The sequence below is a fragment of the Cupressus sempervirens genome, chromosome 6 (assembly GCF_028749045.1).
Source record: "Cupressus sempervirens isolate cs-2001-9-10 chromosome 6, ASM2874904v1, whole genome shotgun sequence".
In the NCBI taxonomy this organism is placed as follows: Eukaryota; Viridiplantae; Streptophyta; class Pinopsida; order Cupressales; family Cupressaceae; genus Cupressus; species Cupressus sempervirens.
Genome location: NC_143123.1, coordinates 209,482,531 through 209,508,130, shown reverse-complemented (window position 1 = coordinate 209,508,130; position 25,600 = coordinate 209,482,531). Strand labels below are relative to the sequence as shown.

General features: G+C 35.9%; 1 protein-coding gene and 1 long non-coding RNA gene across 3 annotated transcripts in view; one reads left to right on the top strand and one right to left on the bottom strand.

Moving 5' to 3' along the window:
- Positions 1-5,644: 5,644 nt before the first annotated feature.
- The window catches only part of LOC149551985 (zinc ion binding protein), a 254,443-nt gene continuing 234,487 nt past the window's right edge, over positions 5,645-25,600 (bottom strand). For both annotated transcript variants that reach the window (XM_089787477.1, XM_089787478.1), the window contains exons 10-11: positions 6,381-6,494; positions 5,645-6,068 (exon numbers count right to left, since the gene is read on the bottom strand). In XM_089787477.1, the coding sequence (XP_089643603.1) occupies positions 5,973-6,068; positions 6,381-6,494 (210 nt within the window). In that variant the 3' untranslated portion in view covers positions 5,645-5,972. The remainder of the gene's footprint in view (positions 6,069-6,380; positions 6,495-25,600) is intronic.
- LOC149551990 (uncharacterized) lies at positions 11,409-12,594 on the top strand. Its single transcript, XR_016353345.1, has 2 exons — positions 11,409-11,988; positions 12,083-12,594. It is a non-coding gene; the product is annotated as an uncharacterized LOC149551990 (long non-coding RNA).

The following is a 25,600-nucleotide window of genomic DNA, read 5'->3' as shown; positions in this document are numbered from 1 at the left end:
ATGATACACATGCCTAGAGCAGGAGGGAGGAATCAAAACTTTGAGCTGAGAAAGAAAGTTGGAAAACTTTCTTTACCTTATTATGATGCTTCAGGGAAGATGACTGCACGAGCTTGGGTGCAAAAGGTAGATACATACTTGTAGCTAAATCCTATGCTTGAGGAGGAGGCTATCAAGTATGCGGCTATGCACTTGGATGGCGTTGCACATGAATGGTGGCATCATGGCATGGTGACTTTGAGGCATAATTAGATTACATCCTATGAGGAATTCACCGAAACATTGATTGAGAGATTTGACACTAGGGATCTCGAGTTACATTTCAAGGAGCTAGCACAGTTAAAACAGTCAGGTTCTGTGGATGCTTACATTGTCGAGTTTTAGCACTTGTCTGTACTTGTTACTGATATCTCTCCTAGGAGATTGGTGGTGTTATTTTGTGATGGTCTTGCTGATCCATGACGAGGTTGGGTGAAGGGACATGATCCACTCACCTTAGCTGAAGCAACTAAAAAGGCACGAGATTTAGCCCCTTCGGTATACAAAGGAAAAACCATTCAACAGATTCTTCCTACCGCAAGGACAAAGACAGAAAACCGTTTCAAAAAGAGTATAGCAAACCCAAAGAAGGATCAAAAGGACTAGACAATGAAACCTTGAATGAACTTCGAAAGAAGAAGCTGTGCTTCCATTGTAGAGAGCCTTGGAACTTATCTCATAAATGTTCTCTCAAGGCTAAGCAAATCAAATGGAGTATTTTTCAACAGAAGAGTCAGAGTCAGAGGGGGAGGATCAACACTCCAATTCAGATGAGGGTAACACTATAGAGGAGAGCAACATTCCTATGGATGATAGATCGTTGCCACGCTTGACAAGGGCCCAAAAGGCAATCACATTTAAGGTCAGGGGTACTATCCAAGGGCAGAAAGTGATATCTCTTATTGACATTGGGGCTACACATAACTTCATAGATGCACAGTTGGTAGCCAGGAGAGGGTTACAAACAAAGGAGCATGATGGGTTTAGAGTCATGGTGGCTAACGGTGATAAATTATTATGCACTCGAAAGATATCTAATCTTCGCATCAAGTTTGGAGATGGCTACGAGTTTGAGGATGAGTTCTATGTTGTGGACATGGGAGATTATGATGTCATCCTCGGCATGACATGGATGGCTTCACTAGTTGAGTTCACACTCAACCTAGTGAAATTGGAGATGAGATTCCAACATGAGGGCAGAACTGTGGTACTTAGAGGACTTTCAGATGGAGGTTGCAGAGTAGTGTCCTTGAGGAGAATGCAGAGACTTTTTCGTCATGATGACATAGAGTGGGCGACAGAGTGCTACATTATACCAACTTCACCAGAGCCACAAGAAAAGAGTCATCCACCAGCTATCCAGAAGATACTTGATAGACACGCTAAAGTATTTAGCAATATTCCTCATGGGGTTCCTCCTGACAGAGGGATGGAACATGTTATTGAGCTCGAGGAGGGAGCCAAACCAGTTATGATTACTCCCTATCGTCATCCTAAGAAACAAAAGGATGAGATAGAGAAGGCGATTAAGGATTTGTTAGAGATGGAGCATATCAGGCCCAGTAAGAGCCCCTTTGCTTCAGCAGTAGTATTGGTAAAGAAGAAGGATGGGATGATGCACATGTGCATCAATTACAGGGCACTGAATAAGAAAACAATTAAAAACAGGTATCTCATTCCTAGGATTGATGAGCTGATTGATGAGTTGCATGGGGCATGCTTCTTTACCAAAATTGATTTGCGATCTGGATACCATCAGATCAGGATGAGAGCAAAGGACATTGAGAAAACAACCTTCCGATGTCACTATGGCCACTTTGAGTTCATGGTTATGCCATTTGGTCTAACCAATGCACCTACTACATTTCAGAGTTGTATGAACCAGGTATTCAGGAAGCAGTTGAGGAGATTTGTCTTGATCTTCTTTGATGACATCTTGGTCTTTAGTAAGACCTGGGAGGAGCACTTACATCATCTGGAGGAGGTGTTATCTATTCTGGAGAGAGAGTCATTGTATGCCAAGGAATCTAAATGTGAGTTTTGCATGACTGAGCTCCTTTACCTTGGGCATATCATTAGTGCAGATGGCGTTCGGGTTGATCTCGAAAAGATTAGAGCTATTGTATAATGGCCTACTCCCACAAACCTTACGCAGCTTAAGGGATTCTTTGGTTTATGTGGTTTTTATAGGAGGTTTGTTAAGGGATTCTCACAGATTGCTACACCCTTGACATATCTTACCAGGAAAGGAGCCTTCGTGTGGACAGGGGCAACACAGAGGTGTTTTGAGTATTTCAAGCAGGTAATGTCTTCATGTCCAGTTCTTGCTCTATCGGATTTCACGAAGCCTTTTGAGCTTCATTGTGATGCATTAGGTGATGGGATTGGAGCAGTATTAATGCAGGAGAAGCATCCCATTGCATTTGAAAGTAGAAAACTCCGAGGAGTTGAGAAGAGTTATTCTGTCTATGACCGGGAGATGTTGGCCATAATGCATGCATTGGCCAAATTTCAATCATATTTGGTAGGTGGACGTTTTGTGATCAAGACTGATCACAACAGTTTTAAATACTTCATGAGTCAGCATGATCTCAATGACCGGCAACAAAAATGGGCGACTAAATTGCAGGCTTATGACTTTGACATAGAGTTTATCAAAGGTAAGAAAAATGTGGTGGCTGATGCCTTATCTCAGAGACCTCACTTTGTGCTCTGGCAGAGATTTCATTAGATTGGAGAGATCATATTATAGCAGAGTATGTCGGAGATGCTTGGGCTTCTGAATTGATTTCAGGTACCATACAGGATGATCGCTATGAGGTGATAGATGGATTAATTAGAGTTCAAGATAGGGTTTATTTGATTCTGTCATCACATTTGAGAGAGGCGATACTGAAGGCATTTCATGATGCACCCACAGCTGGACATCCGAGGATCTTCAAGACCTACAGGCAGATCCGAGAGTAGTTTTCATGGAAAGGGCTCAAGGATGATGTTCAGAGGTATGTCAGGGAGTGTTTGGTTTGTTAATAGAATAAGGGAGAGCACACATTTCCTGCAGGTTTATTACAGCCCTTGCCCATTCCTGATAGGAAATGGGAAAGTATTTCGATGGACTTCATCACTAGTTTACCACGAGTGCAGGGAAGAGATTGCATCTATGTGGTGGTGGACCACTTGACGAAGTTTGCTCACTTCTTTGCTATTCCGTCCACTTACACAGCAGCACAGGTGGCAGAGCTTTTCTTTAGAGAGATATTCAGGTTACATGGGCTGCCCAGATTCATTGTCAGCGACCGAGATAGTAAGTTTATGAGTGTTTTTTGGCAAGAGTTGTTTAGGTTGTGTGGTACAGATCTTACACCTAGCACTAGTTATCATCCGCAAACAGATGGGCAAACAAAGATTGTGAATAAATGGGTGGAAGGATATTTGAGGAACTATGTAACTGCGCAACAAAAGGCTTGGATCAGATGGCTGCATATGGGAGAGTATTGTTATAACACCACTTATCATATGTCCATCAAGATGACTCCTTTCATGGCACTCTATGGTTATGAAGCACCTAGCTTCATGGATTTAGTTTTGGGGGACAGTAGAGTGCCCAAAGCCAAAAACTTATTGCAGGATAGTCAGGACATCCTGAAAGTGCTCAAAGAGAATATACAACAGGCCCAGAATAAACAGAAATTGTCTATTGATCAGCACTGAATAGAGCGTAGCTTCGAGGTAGGGGATATGGTTTACTTGAGGCTACAACCATATAGACAGTCATCGCTCAAGAAGAGCGGAGCTAAAAAGTTGAAACCTAAATTTTATGGTCCCTATAGGGTGATTCGCAAAGTGGGCAAAGTCGCCTATGAGCTTGAGCTTCCAGAGGGCAATCGAGTGCACAATGTGTTTCATGTGTCTAGGCTTCAGAAAGCCATTGGTCAGAGTGTAGTGCCTTTTGCAGATTTACCCCCTTTGGATGAAGAGGGGAAGCTTGTGTTAGTACCCGAGGCTATTCTGGACACCAGAGAGAGGAAGCTTAGAAACAAGATAGTGAAGGAGTATTTGGTCAGATGGAAAGACCTATCGGAGGAAGATTCTACATGGGAGAGTGAGCAGGTTATTCAGCAGGCTGGACTGAGATTGCTTGAGGACAAGCAATTTCAAAGGGGGCGGACTGTAATGTCCCCATTTTAGCAGTTGACCAAGTGTGTGTGCGTTAGCCTTGTTCTACATGGTCCCGAGGTCTAACGAAGGGTTTAATGGGATCTTGGAGTGTTTTGGCCTAGTCATTTCCAGTTTGGGCCAAAACGAAGTTTATTTACTCAGTTTCAGGCATACTATTTTTATTAAGTCGGTAGGACACAATGCAGGTCAATTTTGGTGATTGGATTTGATACTCCTCGGTGAGAGCTTTCCGATGAGCTATCACTCGCATTATTCGGAGTTCGATTGCTAATACATTTTAATGTCTGAAGTTTTATTAAAGTAACGTCTAATTTAATTGTAAAATATTAAAGTGTTACTTTAATGTTTATTTTATGGGGATGTGGACGCAAGGGAAACATAAGAGATATTTTAATATATGTTTTATATATTACACATCTTTTATCCCACATTGCCCGTATGAGTTGAGCGGACCCTTGGAAATAGAATAAAAGGAAGCATTTGTGGCTTCATTAGAGAGGGTTGATTATGAGAAGAAATTGGTGTGTGAGTTGCAGCTTCGTTCTTAGCATTTGAGGACGTTTATCCTCTCTTGTAACATTCTAGATGTCATTCCCTTGGGGTTTGGCTTTTGGAATTTTTTGTTATCGGCTTCATTATCAGGCAGTTTAGTTGCATTTCCAGCTACAGGCAGATTTGGTATTTTGCTCATATCTTCTTCACTACTTGTCTGATGCTTATGCCGCTTTGAAAGAATGATATTACGAAGGTAGTGGACTGACTGAAGGACAAAATACTGTAGCAGCACTGTTTATGCGGCACTATTCACGCGGCACTGTAACAACGAGTTCGAAAGCATGAGCTGAAGTATTATGTCAATAATGCTGAAGTAATTAGCGAGTTGATAAATCTGTCATGTATTTGGTTTTATGAATTTTGAAAATACCATTTTATTGGCAACAATTCATTTCCACTTTGCATATTATTGTAGTTTCTTTCTTGTTTATGTTGTATGATACCAATTCCATGCACAAAACACAACAAACAAATAAACATTTGATTTTCGGAGTTATAAGGGGTTTAAAACATTAAACGGAGAAATAAGAGGTTGAATGCAAACTGTTTGACATAATTCCTTTCAGCAATTTGGTTTAGTTTTTTGGGACATTCAGGGGTGCCCATTACATGCTCTAGGATAATGAGATGTAAAATTAGATTCATTTTAGAAGTTCCAATTGAAATGTTTAAAATATGCTCATATCCTAAAAGCAAATAATATCCAATACTTTCTAATATGAAAAATTTAATAAATGAATGTCATAAACACAAACACAAAATAATTCGTCATATTATATTTATACCAAATCGTATTAAGAAAAACAAATTAAAAAAAAAGTCAGACCAGAATAACAATATTGAAATCATGCACATCAAAATCATCAAAATCTATCAAATTGTATCCAATATATTTCCTAAAATAATGCATCCAAATTATATCATAGCCCAACCATATTGTAGGATAAGAATCTACGTGAAAAGCGCCTACAAATGGACCAAGAGCACAAAAGAAACAACTCCAATTCATACGCATGCTTTGAGACTAATTAATTATACTATATTTCTGCAAAGATAAAATAAAGACTATAGAAAACGAAATCTACAAGTTTCAGAAATTGCTAGAAAAATAGGGTTTCAACATATTTTATGTCTACTTAAGCGAATCATGGCAATGATTAGTTGACAAGCGTTACCGCCGATAAGATTTTTCTCCAAATTTAGCACATCCCAAAAAGAAAGGAATTTGAATATGTGGGAATGTTTAGTACTGCATTTTCAATAATGATAGCTTGCCGGAATGGATTAATCTGAAGCTGCAAATAACAGGAAATTTTTGTTAGTAATACAACTTCCAATCAAATGATTGCTGAAAAATAAACTTCCAATGAAATTGCTCATGGCAGACGTGATTATTTGAATTAAACAAATGCTAAATCAAAAGCTATGGATACACAAAACCCACAAGTTCTCCCACTATAAGAAATTCAAACGCATTTCAGAAGTCCATGCTATCCACTATGCATAGACAGTCAATTCATTGTCCAGTTTACACTTGTTTGTAATTTTTTTTTATAATACAGATAAAAACATAATAATTCATAACATTAAAAAGTAAATACACTCACAGGTAGTGCTAGAGGATCAAAATGGATACTGTTAATGCATCGGATAGCCAGAAATGCTGCTTCTTCACAATAATCTGTGAATACGGCTGGTACATGGAGTTCACTTATGAGCTTCTGCAAAACAAGAAATTAATTAAATTATACACTTTTTAATGTGTTAATGCACACATAGAAAGTGCACACTAGAAGCCTGAAACAGCACAGAAAAACCACCGTTTTCATGATTTAGCAGACCTCCAAGGGTCCCCTTTGTGTCCTGCCAAATTTGATGAAAGATTCGAGACCAATTCGTGTCATGAAAGCAAAAACGCATCATAGTGTTGAATGTTTTGCATCATGTGTTGCTTCTTGCATGTATTTAGTACTAATTTATAGCACGCTTCGGCAGGATTAGTGTAGTACTTTTCACATGTAATTGCAGATACAACAGAATCACAATGGGGCCTGCTTGTTATGTCCCGAGCCAAATATTACTATACATATCATTCAATCTTCAACAAATATAGTTATTCTTGAACAAAAAGTTTGAAGCTAAATAAATAGCCAAAATTTTTTTTTTCATGCAAATAACATTGTACACTAATACTGCACCCGACGGGTTCATTGTTACTATTAAAGTGCAGCTTTAAATATATTTACTAGACTTAGCAAACCTACTCTAATCATGATTTTGTAATAACAACAATATTCAAGTTTATAAATCAAGTTCAGAAGTAGGCCAGATTACAAAATCTCTCATTTACATTAAGCGGGATTGAAGCCTTTTATAAAGATACAGCTACGGCTTCTAAAGCTAGCCTGTTCGTCCCCATTCCGCTCAGGTCAATTAGCTCCTAAGATGCATAAACCCTTCGTCGATTTACTAGGGTCCTCCAATTCTAGAAAAATACCTCGGAGGCATCCCAAACTGAGGGGGTTACACTTACTATAACTGAAGATAATGAAGAAGAAAGCAACATAAGAAGAAGGAAACCAAATAAGACGAAGAGGGTTCACAAACTGGGAGCCAAAGATCTGTCAGAATAGCAAAAGTCTCCTTCGTCCCACAAAACAAAGGAAAAAGATTGTATTTGATGATGAGACAGCACATATCAAGAAAAATATGAACCCTTGTACGAAGAAGATAGTGAAGATGAGGAACGTGAACAAGGAGTAGGACGAAGAGGTGGAATTCTGAAGGCAACCCTAAAAAAGGGAATTCTAAGAACGAGAAGATGGAGATTGCTCAAGAAGAGGACGGTGCTCAAAATGATCTGGAGAATGAAGTTGAAGAGGGAAGTGTTAAGGTTGATATGGTAGAGCTCTACGTGAGAATGAATATGTTAGAAAATGAGGTTGATACTATATTCAAGTGTTGGAGATGTTGTCATTGATGTGAAGAAGGCAAGAAATAATATGTTTTTTTATTGGTAAGAGGTCAAAGTCAAGATTAATTATTATTATTATTATTTGTTAAGTTCGAGTAGACTTGAACTGAACACCTCCCATATAAGAGGTTCACAATTTATCATTGCGTTGTAGATTCTTGCCTAACAAAAAATATTTTTTGTTATTGGTGTCATAAATGAAAATAAGTCTAGAAGACTTATCTATTATTTTTAAAAATAAGATCTTTGTCAAAAGTAAAAATATGAATGGAGGATTATTGTATTTGATGTCAAAGGCATCTGTCAAGATTGTTAAAAGTAGTGTCCCTGTCAAGAAGGTGGCATAAAGAAATGGAGAGTACTATATTAATACAAACCTTGAAGATGAGAAACAAGAATACATTAATCATACAAAGCAAACAATGATATTATAGAATAAGTAATGAAGTTAATATTGCAGTAATGAAAATGTTTTTTAAAGCAAGAACAGATTTGTATAGTTGTTTGCAGTTTTTTAAAGCAAGAACAGATTTGTATAGTTGTTTGCAGTGATTATGATGAAAGGCAGAAGACAAAATTAATTTTGTCTTATTTCTGAAAAGACATAAAATTGTCTTATGTGAAGGCTAGCATACAAAACATTAAAAACAACGATTATCAAGAAGAAAAAAGGCATCAACTATATTAAAAATAGGTATTTAATATTAAGAAAAGTGATTGGTCAATTTCAAATTGTTGAAGATTGTAGCTGTGATAGAGATCTTTATCTCTAATTTTACTTTATATTGAAATTGAGATAATTCCTAAGTATTGTGTTTAAGATATTTATTTGAAATAATATTATATGAAGAGACGTGTGTCATGCATCTTGTGAAGAGGCATGCATTTGGAAATATGAAGACTTGTTTTTAGAAATTGAAGAGACCTTCAGTTGTGTTATGAGTCTCTCAATTCTTTATATATATGACATAAAGTGGAAAGCATTGTACTTAAACATTTTTTGTTATCAATAAAAGTGATATTTTTGTGGTGTGGCTAGGTTTTTCCCTTCAAGTGGAAAGGTTTTCCCAAGAGAATCTCATGTCTATTGTGCAATTTTATTCTACCTTTTATTGCTGCTTATCTTTATTTTCTAGGAAAAACATTAACTTGGTATTAGAGCAAGTTTGATAACAATTCATGAAAGAATGTTGAATATGTAGCTTGAGAAGAATTTTTGTTTTATTATCTTTTATCTGTGCCGAACCGCCTTAGACCTATCTGCGACGATGGTCTAGTTATATATTTGATTTTGTTTGATTGGGAGTTGTTTCTCCATTCGATCTCTAATGCTTCTACATGCACTGTATGTGTCAATGTTCCTTCACCACATTTGCATTTTTGTGTGCAGGCCTAATATCGTGTTCGTGTCCAATTTTCTTGATATCGAACCTATGTTGCATCATGTTGCTGATGATGATTTTATTAAATCGTCTTCATTTATCTTGATGATGTATTTTGGTCTTGATGTCGTTTCTCCATCTTTCAGGTGTTTTATTCTTCACGAACACCATTTATTATTCGGGTCTCTTGTTTTTGGTATCTCGTGTGTCTGACTTAAGAGAAGAAGGTATGTGTAATGTCCCCACGTCCAAATTAAAAGATGAATGCTGAAACCTACAACAAACCATTAGTACAACATAGAAAAAATATATTAAAGCATGTTAGAGAAATGGAATTGGCTTAGTGTAACCTAAATACTACCCCTTGCTAACCCTTCCTAATCCTCGGAAAGGGAACTCTTCTCAAATCGCCTAACCCTCTAATGAGAATAACTTCTCGGTTAGGTGATCTTCATATGAAGACTGCCCTTCCTAAGGCCTCTTTTTGGAATCTCTCAATAACACTACTTGATAGAGATCCCATCTCTAACCAAGTCTCTAGTCTCTAACATATGCATATGATTAACCTCTACAATGTACATTGCCTCTAAGATATCCTCTACAAATCTCTCCTTAAATTCTCTAAAGTGACATTCAACACTCTGAGGAATGCCCTCTACCAAATCCTCATTTCGTCTCTATGAGAACTATCAAATTCCCATCTTACACATAGGATTACCAATCTCTGATTGGTAACCTTATATATAATCGAAGTTTTGAAGTCCAAATATTTAATACCTTTGGCAATCTCCGAATGGTGGCTATATCTCTGGATTTTTAATTCACTATTACTACTATTATCGGTTTGTACAGTTTGGTATTACGTTGTATTTCTCCACCTATTTCCATCAATACTGGCTTCTGTCGGCTATCTAATTTGATAATCTAGTTATAAGTTTCGACATTGTTCTTCCCCTTCTAGAAAGATGGCCAACGTAGCTGTATGTGAATGTATGCCTAGCATCGCTTATGTGGATGTGTCGTCCCTTCACTTTAACCGAAATGCTTTTGCGATTTTGTCTGTTCGAATTTCCCTGCAGATGTGTTCACGTTGACAGTGTCTGGAGGCTTAACGTTCACGCTCCGAAGATGGGTTGATGGCCTCCTGGGAAGAAACGACTATTCCCTCTAAGTAAAAGGTGAATGTCGTGAATGGTCGCTTTGACCAGTTGCGCCTCACGGTTTACAATAACTTTATTTTATTTATAGATTTAATTCTTCATCGTCTATGAAAACGAATTCATATATAGGTTTATAATAATTGAGTCATTTATTCATTAGGTATTACTTGTAGCGTATGTTTTAAATAGTAAATATTTAAGCAAATAATTATTAAACAAATTTCATATTTATGATTTTGTTTATTTATTAAACAAATAAATATTAATTTAATCACATATATTTTCTAAGAAAAATAAATAAATAAATATATTATTTGATTTAGGAAATTACATATGTATTTAATTAAATATTTTCTAAGAGAAATTAAAAAATACATATATATTTTATATTCGATATATGTTTATTTTGGGGTTATTACAGTATGGATCATCTCTTGGAACCTATGTTGCATCATGTTGCTGATGATGATTTTATTAAATCGTCTTCATTTATCTTGATGATGTATTTTGGTCTTGATGTCGTTTCTCCATCTTTCAGGTGTTTTATTGTTCACAGACACCGTTTATTATTCGGGTCTCTTGTTTTTTTGGTATCACGTGTGTCTGACTTAAAAGAAGAAGGTATGGATCATCTCTTGGAACTCCTTTCCCAGGTTCCAGGCATGTTCCTACTGTTGTTGTTTGTGTGGTATTTGCTATTGTCTCTTGAAAGATATCATATGGAGTGTTGCCCTTTCTTAGTTTTTCTGCTCTTGTGTGAGATTGCTGTCATCATTTTTTCTTTTCTTATTTATGATGTTGAGTGGCCTCTTGTCACGGGTTCTGTCCTGTCAGCATAATACGTTCACTGTTCTCCTTACTTGTGCCCTGTGGTCACTGACTTGACTCCAGGTTCTTTATTCTAGCAAATTCCACCAATTATGATTCTACCATTGACGTTGGTTACTCTTTTCTTTGCAGCAAATTACTCTTCTTTACGGCAAGTGATTTTGTTCGCATCAGATTTGAATTTATAAGTATTTATTATTTTTGGCAGTTATGTATCCGGTAGTATCCGTTTTATCATTGTGATAAAATAGGTTCATATGTTTTCTGGCACTTGTCATTCTTGGTCATTTTGAAGGTTGTAAAGAGAGTGGATTCTCTTCTGCATCAGTGATTGTTTATGTTTCCTTAAATGTTTATTATGACTGGTGTCACTTCATATTGTTGGAGTCCGTTCACATCTATAATGACAATATTGGATGGCAAAAAGGACTATCATGTGTATCGGTTTCTTTATCACAAGCCTATATTATTATTTTGATTCAGTGGTCTTGTGTAAGCTGAGATTATTTTGAAAATAAAAGTTGGTTCTGTCAGAAATTGATGAGAAGTCGAGACATTTCCTAAAGAAGATCATATTATAGTAACATTTTTCTATCATTTTGATGAGGTCTCTAAGCTCTGCAAGTTTTTTTCATAATTATGATGTACACAAGAAGATATTATTTGTGACATTCAATATTCTTTGGAGATGTCAGTAGCAGTGATGATTTGGGATACGTGTGTCACACTATCTTAGATGGCACTTGGCATCAATACTAACAAGATTTGTGTAAAGGATTCAAATTGGGAAATGTATCTATAATAGGAGGTTGCTGATGGCAATGAGGAAAAATGCATGAATTCAAAGGAAAACTAGACTACAAAGAAAGAAGTATTCTATGTTCATACCTTTGACTATAGATCTTGATTTTTTTGTTATATTCCTGGGAATAGTGTATGGCATTGATTTCTATCTTTGATTGCAGGATGAATCAAGAAGCACTAACATGATGAGAGAATAATGATCATGAGAATGCTGGTTGCAGTCATGGGATTGATGATACATATCTTCATTAAAAGAGGAAGATCATATTTAGAGGGAGACTTTTCAGTTTTAGAGGGAGGTTATGTGACAGAGGGAGATGCCTAATTCTTTGCAAGCTTATTGAAATCAGCTATCTTATTCTGATGATCAAAGTTAAACCTGCTGAGAGGGAGTCTTCGTTGAGAGAGATTCTCAGTCATTCTTATACTTGTTGTTAATGAGTTCTTCTCCGCGCGAGAAGTTCAATGTGAAATGCCTTGTTAATGAGTTCTTCTCTGTGAGAGAAGTGCGAGGTGAGATCCCTTGCTCCACTCTCTGCAATTAGGTACTGTGGATTCACCCTTGTTGAAGATAATGCCAAATCAGTATTGAAGGTTACTGAATATAAATTCACAGGTCTGAATCTGAACTGGTTGTATTCAATCCTCAAAAGGCAAAACATTTATTGATTTCTATTGTTCTCTTGCCTGGCCGGGTGTAAGTATATATATCTTAATAGAGAGACATGTCTTGGGTGGATGTGTCTGCTCAAAGAGGACACATGTCCACACAAGACCCGTCTCTTCACAAAATATAATGAGTTATGCAAATAAACCAATCTCTAATTGGTGTCTTTTATTTAGTTTGATTTTAATCAAACCTCAGCATAATGTTGCCGATCTCTATAGGAGATCATGAAATGTCAAATAATAGATCCGTATGAACAGATCAAAGATATACTTGGAGAAGGATAACAGATTTGGTGAATAATAATATAATGATATGTACTTTATATATCTGTATATAATAATATAAGTACAATGTATTATGTATGCATGATACGAGCAATCAATATTATATTATCATCTAATTTATTTGACCAACACTAATACTTCAACACTCCCTCTTAGCTAGGGAAGATAAAGAATCTAACCAAGTATATATATATCACAATAAATTCATCTATTGTGAAAGAAGATATCACCTAACTTGTGATATCAGAAGATATAATGTGCTCAAGAATATGAGATCACATGAAATTCTTCTTACATATATCCAAGTTATAGTATGTGCACTGACATCACATCTCATGATGTCTACCATAATAGCTCATGGCATATCAACCATGAGTTTATCTCATAGAGAACATAATAACCTGTAATCGATATCAAGTCTCATGATATCTACCAAAATGTTCAAGAGATACTAACTATCATGACAAGTCCACGAATATCAAGTCACATGATATTCATATAGATAGTGAACATTGTAAAGTCGTCATCTTATAATGTTAGATACAAGTGTATATTATTTGAAAGATTGCCACCTTTCAATAATGTACACAGGGGGCCCATAAAGTCATGGAGTCACACACATGACAATAAAAGATTCTACACGAAGTCACCACAAATTCTCTCATATGGTGGTCATGGTGTCTCACACATGATATCCACCATGAACCATATTTGAGGGTGGATCCGCTATGGCCTCGAACTTCTCTCTCAAGGAAAAGAATATGCAAGGATACACATAATACATCACTGATGTTGAAGTTCCTTTTCAGCTAAGGCTTCATTCTCCAACGTATCAAGCTTGTTCTGGAAGTACATAGAACTCTCTAGCATGAGGCTTGGTGAGAATGTTGGTCGTCTTTTCTTCAGTGATAATGTACCTCAACTGAGAATTAGAGAAACCATTTCAACATGCTCTACTCCCTCTGAATCAATATCATTAAATGTCAACAGATGTAGATCCTTAAGCTGCTTCCTTTGTCACGGAGGCATGTCCTGTTCATATACTCCAATCATGGAAAATATCTTGTTCCAAGGGACTCAACACTTGGCACATGATTTATTAGTTTAGTAATCACAACTGTTCACAAGAGAAACTTCCCATACACAAATGTATTTGTCTGATTCCATAGTAACATGAGTGAATGTAATAAACTACGGGTTTATTGCCAGGTATGGTTACATTAGACATTCATGCTGAAGTGGCTCCAATCTGAAGCTCCAAGTTCATGCATCAACCTCTTGACTTCTGAGTCTACTTTTGACAGATGTATGAAACTCCCTCTTGTTATAGAAGGATACTCATAATTTTGATCATAGAAGATATCTTTTTGCAATAGCCTCAATTTATCTAGCATGAACATCGCATGATTCATGAATCCTAGATCAAAACTTCTTTAGAGCTACTACCATAAGATAGATTCTTGTACAATATTTGGTAGCATGCCTAATGTACCATTCTTCTTTCCTTGTAAGAACATCCATAGAGACAAAGGAAAAGATTAAGGCAAATAGCTCTTATAGTATGTATAGAAATACAAATAAGAGAGAGTACAACGAGTAGATAAATACTCGTGTAAATCAACGTCCTTGATAGAAGTTGCTTTAATGAAGGTCCATATACATCAAATTAGAAAACACCTTCTTAGATTGTTTAAGAGACATCTCCCCTTTGATGATTCAAACTAGAACTCTAATAGTGTCTCTTCTTTCATATCTCCCCTTTGATGCTTTGATTTGGAAATGGAGTATTGGTTACTATTCCCCCCACAATGTAAAATTCCCACTCTTATATCGCTGAACAATTCTACATCATATCAAATATTGGAAACTTCTTTTTGGAACCTTTGAATTCACAAAAGTCAATTGTTTAAAAAGTTGATGTTTTTCTCTTAAGAAGGATTGCTCAGTTTGTTACACAATCCATGCAAACGCAGGTCTTTTTCAGCAGCTCCAAAACACAGTTCTTGCCAAATGTGTAATGTCCCCATTTTTTATGAGCTCCTACAGTGGATTGATTGTGTTGATTACAGCGACCCTAGTGAGTTGACAAGGTGATCTGGGGGTCTCAGTTATGTACTTCTATTTTTAGTAAGTCAAATTCAGGTAGTTGCCATATTTGGTAGTGCAGATGGTGGCACTAGCAATTGTTCGTCACCTACATCGGATGGGGCTATTTATTTTATGAGTTCATATTTATTATAATAATGTTATAAAATTATGTTATGTTGGTGAAGCTTCTCAAGTGAAGTTGCATTTAGGAAACTTTGTATCCATAGGGGTTTTAAATATGAGCTCATTTGATGAGAATGACATCCAATTAATAGATTATCTTATTTGCTTTGTTGTCTTGGTGACATTTCTGATGTTCTGATTTTTAATGCCCTTGCTAAGGTATAAGGGTTTGTTCCTGAGAACTGCATTGGCAATCAATTTGCAATTTAGTTGCAAAGATATAGAAAATTGCTTGCTTCTCTACTGTTTGAAGCTTCTATTGAATTTGAGAAGGCAATTCATGTTGGGAGATACTTTTGTGGCTTCATTTAATTTATCATATTTGCATTTGAAATTAGAGGCGCCTGTACATGTTCTTAGTGGTTGTCATCCTTTTGAGGCAAAGATTTGCATTTATTGTGATCAACATACACTAGAATCATACTTGTGCCTATTTCCATAGGCTTGTGATTCACCATACCACCCCTGCGAATGCAACTGGGGTCCTGCGTTTACATTTCTAGGACCTGTGAGTGTCATTTTAGGGCCTGCGTCCATTAAAAGAAGTCTGTGATAGCAATTTTGAGGGCTGCGGTTGAGATTTAGAGGCTCCCACAACAAAGACAGTGGCCATGTTTGGTTGTCTTAGGAGGTAGTTTGTTATTACTACTTGTTCCTGGATGGTTTCGGTGTCGGGAATGATCATTGGTCATCGTATGAAGGAGGTATTAGGGAGTTGGGTGGTATTATACTGAAATTTGACTTTAGGGATTATGTTTTCCAAGTGCCATTGTAATCACAACTCTCTTATGTGTAAAACTGAACTTATGTTATTGCATTTTTGACAATTAAAAATGTGCAAAAATCTAGAACTGTCATAGTTCATTTCCAGAACTTATTATTGCTCATTCCAAGTTCTTCATGTTATCATTCTTAATAACCTGAAAGACAATAACTTGTAGAATATCCATTAGCGAATCAAGATATAATTGTGATAGTTGATACTACATTGGTATTGAGCTTGCTTGTAAAGTGTTTGAAAAAATGTCAAGTAACTAATTTGTGAAGAAGTTTGGTGTTTGTTAAAGTTATAACCACTTGGGGTTATTACAAAATTAGCCCAAGTGATTCAATCCTACATAGCTCTGCAATGGATGCATTCAAGAATAACGTGGCCTTCTCATTGGTGGTCTTGAAGATTGTAATGAACTGGCAATTAAATGCCTTGCAACAAAACATGAAGCACATAGATAGCAACCCAATCACTTTCTCCCAAAGTCTTCGCACTATTGTCTTTAGAAGCAGTGCAAGGTTGAAAAGAAAATCGCAACACCAATAACATTACAAGCAACGTTCGTGCCCATGGACATGGATGTGGATGGTTTTTGTGAGTTGGGAAGACAACGTAGGTGTTCCTAATAACAATGGACATCAAAACAAAAGGAAAGTCCCTTGCAACACATTTGCTATCTCAAAAATATAATGAGGCCATTTGCACAATTTCGATGTAAATGAGATTGCTCAAGATATTACTTACTCCACATAATAATATCACTATTTTCTTCCACTTCTAAGAAGTCATCATAACCAACTAGAATTCGGTATCATAGTTCTGATTTATCATAGAGAATATCACATGACTATGTGTTGGGAGGATGCTAGCAAGAAAATTAATATTCTCTCTTCTAAAGTATGATAAACTGTCAACTTCTTGGTCAACAACTTTGAAAACTCTCATAATTTTATTATAAGATCTATTACATAGTTGCAGCTGTAAAACTGAAATACGTCTCATAGTTTCTACCATCATTTACTGTCACTCGTGGCTACTGCACATCTGGAGCCAAATGTAATCCTTGATAAGGATAATTATTCCAACGACTATAAATTTGACTCAGTTTACACAGTGAGTCCCATAGTTGATTCCATCAACATGCGACATGGGAGATTTCTATCTCATCGGAGAAAGCAACCATGCAATTTTTGTATCATTAATTCTTATTTATAATTTCTAGTCTTTCTTATTCCACATGTAATGAATGGGTAATTCGATCAATCTTTAAAGCAATATTTCTTGTCATTTTCATAACATCGGCTTATCTTGCCCCATGACTGAGCATGTATGATAGGAGCCTTCAACCCATCCAAGCCTTATTCCTTCTTCCAGATATTTGTTATGCATTTACACACAATATGTATTGAGGACTGAAGGAAGTAAGATGAAATCCTGTGCTTGATAACATTAAATTTGGCACCTAGAAGTCAGTCATAATAATTTGGTCTATGATCTCTAACGATGCCTATCTCGTGCAAAGGATCAGACTTATAGCCTGTGGAATCTCCATTGTCTTCATCCTTGTGTGTTTGATAACACTGGTCTTAATTCCATGAACAACTTAGTCCTCCCAAAGTCAATAGTCTCATTGATGAGTTCTAACATTTGTTTTAATATGGAAAATACATATCTGCGCGAGGCTTTCCGGATAGTGACATTAACAACGCCACCATAGTCACATTAATCTGATCCTAATAGCAAATCCATCAAGCATCCATCCACTCGAATTTGCTTTCAACCTCTGGTTCCACTTCTCTTATGTCTTCTATGAATGTTCTCTTATAGTTGTCCACTTAAAGAAAATTGTAGCCATAACAAATCATGGATTGCACAGATTCAAAACTATCAATCGACTCTCCCTCTGTAATGGGCACCCTTAAATGCCCAAAAACTGAACAACCGCTGATAGGAATTTGCATCCAACTCCTTATTCCTCCGTTTACTAATTTAATCCCTAATGACTTCGGAAATTGGATGTTTGTAATGTTTGCTTGCATGGAATTGAAAATCACACAACATGAACAAAAAGAAAGTACAATGATATACAAATTGGAAATTGTATTACTGCTGATAAGATGTTATGTTCAGAAATTAATAAAATCAAATACATGGCAGATTATCAACTCACTAATTGCTCCAATATTATTGACATAATGCTCGAGAAAATGTTATTTAAACCTGCTGCTACAATGACATGAATAGTAACTGCGTGAATAGTGCCACATGAACAGTACCTGCGTGAACAGTGCTGCTATAGTATTTTGTCCAATATCTTCAATAAAATCATTCCCTCAAAGTAGCATAAGCGTCGGATGAGTAATGAAGAAGATATGAGCAAAACATCAAATTTGCCTATCGCTGGAAACCCGCCCAATCTGCTTGATAATGAAGCTGATAATAATGGATTCCAAAGGCCAAACCCCAAGGGAATGACATCCAAAATGTCACAAGAGAGGATAGACGTCCTCTAATGCCAAGAATGGATGTGCAACTCACACATCAATTTTCTTCTCATATTCCCCCTTGAATAATGGCCACCAGCTCTCCATTTATTTCCACTTCATAGGGTTGACCCACTTTTCACAAGCACTGTGGGATAAAGTGATTTAAAATAAAATAATATTAAATAACATGTCTCCCTTGAGCATCCCCTCTCAAACAGACAACCCAAAAAAAATAATATTAAAGTAACACTTTATCATTTTAACATTTAATTTAAATGCTACTTTAATAAACTTCACGCATTAAAATAATATATCAATCGGACTCGAAATGAAGCAAGTGACAGCTTGTCGAAAAGCTCTCGACGTGAAGCTTCAAGTCCAATCATTAGAAATATGCCAACTCTGATGCCCAGTCAACTTGCTATAAATAGTAATTCCATCCAAAGACCCCACAAACAAACTCCAATTGGCCTCAAACTAGGAATGAATAGGCCAAATCACTCCAAGATCCCTCTGAACTCCTCACTAGCCCTCGGGACCATGCAAGACTAGGCTAGCACCAACATAGCTGACAATTGCTAAAGAAGGGCCGTTATACCCTTTGCTACTGTAATTTTGTTGGGTGGATATTTTGCAACTGATAGTTTTGGGTTAAATCGAGTCGCAAAATAGAATGACCAGCCACAACGTGTGAGACATAGTCTCTCCTACCTTAAAGGGAAGACTCCCTCTTCTCACTGTTCCTTGGATCAACTCAAGGTAAGCAAAATGTTGAGAGATTTTGTAAGGGGTGTTACTAATATTCTTTTCTCTTATCTTTTAGGAAATAATCCACTTACCCATGGAGCGAGTAATGGGCAAGATGAAACCTCAAACTACACTTCTATCTAAAGTTGTAAACGATGATACCGATAAACCAACACTAACTCAAAGGCAAGCTGAAAGTGTACCAGTTTGGCTCTAAGTTCTGTATTAACCTATTCTATAAGAATAACCTCTACCATTAGGGCACAAAGACTTCCAGAAGTAGGGAATTCTGACTATTTTTCGTGAATTTGAGATGGTAATACAAACTACAGTCAAAGCTCCTAGTCTATGTATTGCCACAACCGCTCCTAGTCAAAGCTTCGGCTCCGATTCCTTCTTAAATCACTATGCTCTATTATTGAACACACAATAATAACACGAATCAAAGACAACATGCACAAATTACAGTCAAAGCTTCTAATTTGCTCTATCACAATTGCTTCCAGTCAAAGCTTCGAATCCAATTGTTTCTTTTATTCACTTTTCTCCCAAATTCGTACTACACAATCAAAGTTATGCTTGCACAAATGTGGTAGAGATTTCTTGCATACAACAAAAGATGATTTTTACAATGAGGTGGCACTTCTTTATATAGACACAGGAGTTGAGAAAAAGATGGAGGAAAAAGTGGGAGCAACTCAACCAACTTTGACTTAGTCTAACTAAAAGAGAAATTATTGGGTTGCATGCAGCTGCACATGCAACTCGCATTACATGTAATTACATCCTTTCATGCAATGCATCCTCTCCAACTACAAACATGAAAGAAGAAGAAAGAAGATGGAAGAGAAGGAAACAATCCTAGGGACTGTTCTGAAGGGCCTTGTACTTGGCAAAGCAATCCCGGATGATCATAGGATTGGAAGTTCTTGTATTTTGTGCCACTGCATTCACCTTGATAACCATGGTGTTGCATCTTTTGATAGCCTCTAATTCTCTTTGATGAATTGTTTGCCAACATTTGAAAACTTGCTGTGATCAAGCTTTTTCTCATTCAAGTTGTCGTGAATTCTCCTTTGTAGATTGACATATTATGAAGTCTCTGAAACTTTAAAAACCTTCTCGATGGTATCTGAATGTAAACTCAAAACAACTTTCCGACAAGCATCTGAAACTTGCTCTCTTTTTTTTTCAAACAAAGTGCTTGGTGCATTCCCACACGAACTCAAGTTCTCAAACAACCATTAGGAAAATGGATACAAAATGAATTACTGCTTTTTTGAAGAATGCCTTCTTTACTGGATGTCTTCATTCTTAATAGAAATCTGGGCATATGTTGACTTGCCACAACATGAAAGTTTCAATGGGATTGAATTCATGAAAGCTTTGAGATTTGAGTTACAATGACAAATCCATGAGGAGTGGGTATTCGAAGTATGGATTAGATACTTATGGAACACATATGATGGCTGGAAATGAACCGAAATCATATGTATTTGGATGGAAAGGGCCAAAGTTAGACTTGAAAGGATGGATATGCTTTGAAACATGAAAATCGAATGCATGGGAATGCGTGTGAATGAAGGCACTTGACTTTAAAAATTGACTTGGGCTTTCAAGATGTCATTGCATGGAAAGTGGATTACATGTAAATGCAACAGGTAATGAGAAATGGAAAGTGAGATGACATGCAAATGCGGATAGAGAATGAGCTTACATGTAAGTGCGTGTGAAGGATTAGATGAAATGCTTTATGACATGGAATGATGAAATTACATGTATTTTGCTCATGAAGTGTAATTGCATATGAAAAGATGGAAATGCAATGTACCTTGAGGCAAAGTGAACTTTATAGTTGTCTTTGTGGAAAGGTAAAGTCCAAATACATGGGAAAACATGCACATGGCATTTTTTGACCTTTCAAAAGTAACTTTTAGTCAAAAATGGGTTCTAGAGATGCAATTACATGTAAAAGACTTTTCATGTAATCATGACGTATGATTGGATGCGGAAAGTGAGATGAGTGGTAATGGAAATGAAAAATGAGATTATATGTTCGTGCGGATGATGAATGAAAATACATGTAATCGCATGAGATGCAAAGTGTTGTGACATAGAAAGATGGAAATGGAATGTGATGGTGCTCTCGCATGAAATGGAAGATGGAGCGAAATGAAACATGCTCAATTTCTAAGGAAAGAACTTGCAACTTTTCCAAAAATGAAGAAAAAACCGAAAAGCAAACACACAAAACACAAAAACAAATTTCAAAAGAAGAACGTACCTTTGGCAAAAGACTCAAACATGTCAACAAGCAAATCACTTCAATATGCAAATTCGAATTTGGAGTTTGGAAAAAAACCAAAAACATGAAAATGAACCATTTCATCATATATAAAGGAAAAATGCACTATTCATGGCATATATATGGACAAATGTGCAATAACAAGCCATAATATGTATGAAAATAGCAAGATAAGCATGAATTGATGAGCAAGTTTGAAAATGTTCATTTACTTGGAGGTTATGAGCCAAAATAGCAAGATTTATAAATTTTGAAGACCAATTCTTCCTCAAATCCAGATTTTCAAACAACTTTTTGACTTCTTCCATACTTGCATTCAACAAATATTAATGAGCAATAAAAGGTCGAATTTGACATGAGAATGCCAAAAAAGTAGTCTCCAAAGGCAATGGCGTGCATTAAAACTCAAAACAACCCCTATTGATCCAAAGGTATGGGCTGGAAATGCCATTTTTTGAGTTTTTTCAACCAAAATGTGACTTTTTAATGCAAAAATCTTGGCTGTTTTTGCAAAACCGTGAAAAAAAAATGCATGTTTTTGAGTTGTTTTTGACTTGTGAATGTAAAAACAACTTCCCCAAATTCGAATTTGGAGTTTGGAAAAAAACCAAAAACATGAAAATGAACCATTTCATCATATATAAAGGAAAAATGCACTATTCATGGCATATATATGGACAAATGTGCAATAACAAGCCATAATATGTATGAAAATAGCAAGATAAGCATGAATTGATGAGCAAGTTTGAAAATGTTCATTTACTTGGAGGTTATGAGCCAAAATAGCAAGATTTATAAATTTTGAAGACCAATTCTTCCTCAAATCCAGATTTTCAAACAACTTTTTGACTTCTTCCATACTTGCATTCAACAAATATTAATGAGCAATAAAAGGTCGAATTTGACATGAGAATGCCAAAAAAGTAGTCTCCAAAGGCAATGGCGTGCATTAAAACTCAAAACAACCCCTATTGATCCAAAGGTATGGGCTGGAAATGCCATTTTTTGAGTTTTTTCAACCAAAATGTGACTTTTTAATGCAAAAATCTGGGCCATTTTTGCAAAACCGTGAAAAAAAAATGCATGTTTTTGAGTCGTTTTTGACTTGTGAATGTAAAAACAACTTCCCCAAATGCTACTACATGGATCCATATGCAAAAGTTACTTCGAAATGCATAAAAGTGGATAAAAGTCCCAATTTTCTGAGCGTTTTTAGCAAAAACGCGATTCATAAAAGTAGTGTAACCTAGAGACTTGCACCCCCCTCCCAAACCTTGAAGTACCTATCCCCGAGACGTCCCCGCACAGGGTACTTGAGTACCCAAGCACCCCCACCTCTGCCATTCCGCAACCATGTTGCCACTGGGATGTGTACTTAAATTTCTATTTGATTTTTGATTTTTGAATGTTACTATTGGGTATGTAATACGTTACTATGTTGAATGTCAATGGTTCTAATTCATGTTGCAATTTTTCTATGTTCAAATATTTTAATTTGGTATGTTCTAGTGAACTACTAAAACATCATTTCATAACTAGCATTTCAAGTTCTATATGTATACTATACAACATCCCTCTCAGGCCCGTCCTCCCCTTGCCGTCGTCCCCTGGCCATTCCAAAAATGAGGCCCATCTTCCTTGCGCCCTGGAAACTCGCCCAAGCGTCCCGACGTAACCCCCGTACTAGTGTAACACTGCATAAAAGGCATGAAATGAAGTTTTTTTGACATCTAATGGCAAAAATGTGTTCTTCAATAGAATATATATGGATTGAAATGCCAAAACGACTTCTATTTGAGCTAAAATGTGACTTTTAAAGGCCCAAATCTGGGTGTTTTTGTCCAAAACGTGGCTCCAAATGAGGCTGAAACAAAACAATTTTAGCATGAAAAAGGTTGCCAAATACACGGGAATGCATGAGGATGCAAAAATTACTCTTAAGAGAAAGATTTCAAGTCATTTCATGGAGAAATCACCAAAAACGGGTTTTGGAAGGGCAAATGCATGAAGTTGAATGCAAAACAGACCTTTTTTGTGTGATTACATGTTTAAAATATGCAATATAGACCCAAATGCGACTTTTAGAGGCCATTACATGTTTTAAAAACATGTAATGGGCTCTCCCAAGGCAAAAATGCACCTTTTAGGTGCATATGCATGTTTTAAAAACATGCTTTTTCGTCAAAAAGGGGTTTGGAAAGTGCAAATACATGTCTTTGGTGCAAAAACTCACCCTTTTGGTGTAAAGACATATTTAAATTACATGTATATGCAACTCAAGGCAAAAGCTCATTTTTTAGTGTATATGCATATGACAGATGTAGCTCATCTTTTTGATGTCATTGCACACTTTTAAGTGAGTTTACATGTAATGACATCAAAAAGGTCCACTTCTAAGTGATTTTATATGCAATAGCGTAAAAAAGGTCCACTTTTAAGTGATTTTACGCTTTAAGTTGAGTTTTACATGCAATGGCATGAAAAATATCTACTTTAAGTGATTTTTACATGTAATGACAAGAAAAAGGTCCACTTTTAAGTTATTTTTACACATTTAAGTGATTTTTTTAAGCACATGTCAATTTAATTTTGATGAAATATTATTTAAGTGGGACATAAATTATATTTACATTATCATATTAACAATATAATGTGTAAATATAATTTAATAAGTAATATTTACTAGAGCATTTGATTTAAATGTCAAAAATTAAATTGAACTATATAGTTAATATACTCACTTAAGTGAAAAATGAAAAAACAACTCAACTTAAAAATATAATATAAAGTGCACTATAGTTACTTTAAGTGGAAATTTAATTGGTAAAGTAACTTAAAAACATAACATAAAATGAATTCAAGTTATATTTTTCAAAAAGTGAATGTCAAATTAAAAATATAACATGATATTTTTAATTCCTGTAGTTGCATAAAAAAGGTCCACTTTTTGGGCACTAACATGGTCATATCTTTTGACTAAAAATTCCAATTAAGCACCAAGATAGATCAAATCAAAGGGAAAACCAAAAGCAATGAATTGAACAAAACCAAAGGACTAAAAACGAAGAAATACACACTCAAAAATGAAAGAAAGTACGATGAAGGCTTAAAAAATCAAGCATAGGCTTGACAAATAGAAAAAGAAAAAGACTTGACGAAAGCCTCAGTAAAAGAATTTGCTACGTGAATTGAAGTTGATTGATCAATCAACACTAACCAATTGAATAACAAATTCAACTTAGAGAAATGCGATACTAGTTTGAAAAAGTTTCGTATTGTTACCTACATTTTGTGATGACAAAATACAGGACAACAAATTTCACAAAGTTTAGCGAGAAAATAAGAATGCGAATATTTGTCACTCAATTTCATGTTTGAGAATCAAACCAATGACCTCCCCATCCATATTCGCTTTCTGTTTGTATAGGCACGAACGTGTTTAATACTCAACCATTCAAATAGATGCGCCACCAAGTTTTCCATTTGACTATAAAATAATTGTAGACAACAATCTATCTTGACGAGTCACCACTCTTAAGTCTCATAATCGTTAATTATGCACAATACTTTATCTTTGATGCTAGTTGCGTTGGAAGTCTACTACAAACAATATGTAGAATCTTTGCTTCTGTTATTAAACCTCATAGGCTGGTAAAGAACCAGCTCTGATACCATGTTGAAGATGATGCTACATCAATAGTGACTGAATATAAATTCACAGGTCTGAATGTGAACTAGTTGTATTCAATCCTCAAAAGACAGAACATTATTGATTTCTATTATTCTCTTGCCTGGCCAAGTATAAGTATATATACCTTAATAGAGAGACATGTCCACACAAGACATGTGCTTCCTCAAAGAGGAGACATGTCCACACAAGACATGTCTCTTCACAAACTGTAATTAGTTATGCAAATAAACCAATCTCCAATACGTGTCTATCATCTAGTTTAATTTTAATCAAACCTCAGCATAATGTTGTTGATCTTTATAGGAGATTAAATCAGACTTCGATTTGATTTTAGATATACTTATGAGCAGATTTCATGATCATGACTCGATCATATATAAGAACATGAAATGTCAAATACTAGATCTGTATGAACAGATCAAAGATGTATTCGGAGAAGGATAACAGATTTGG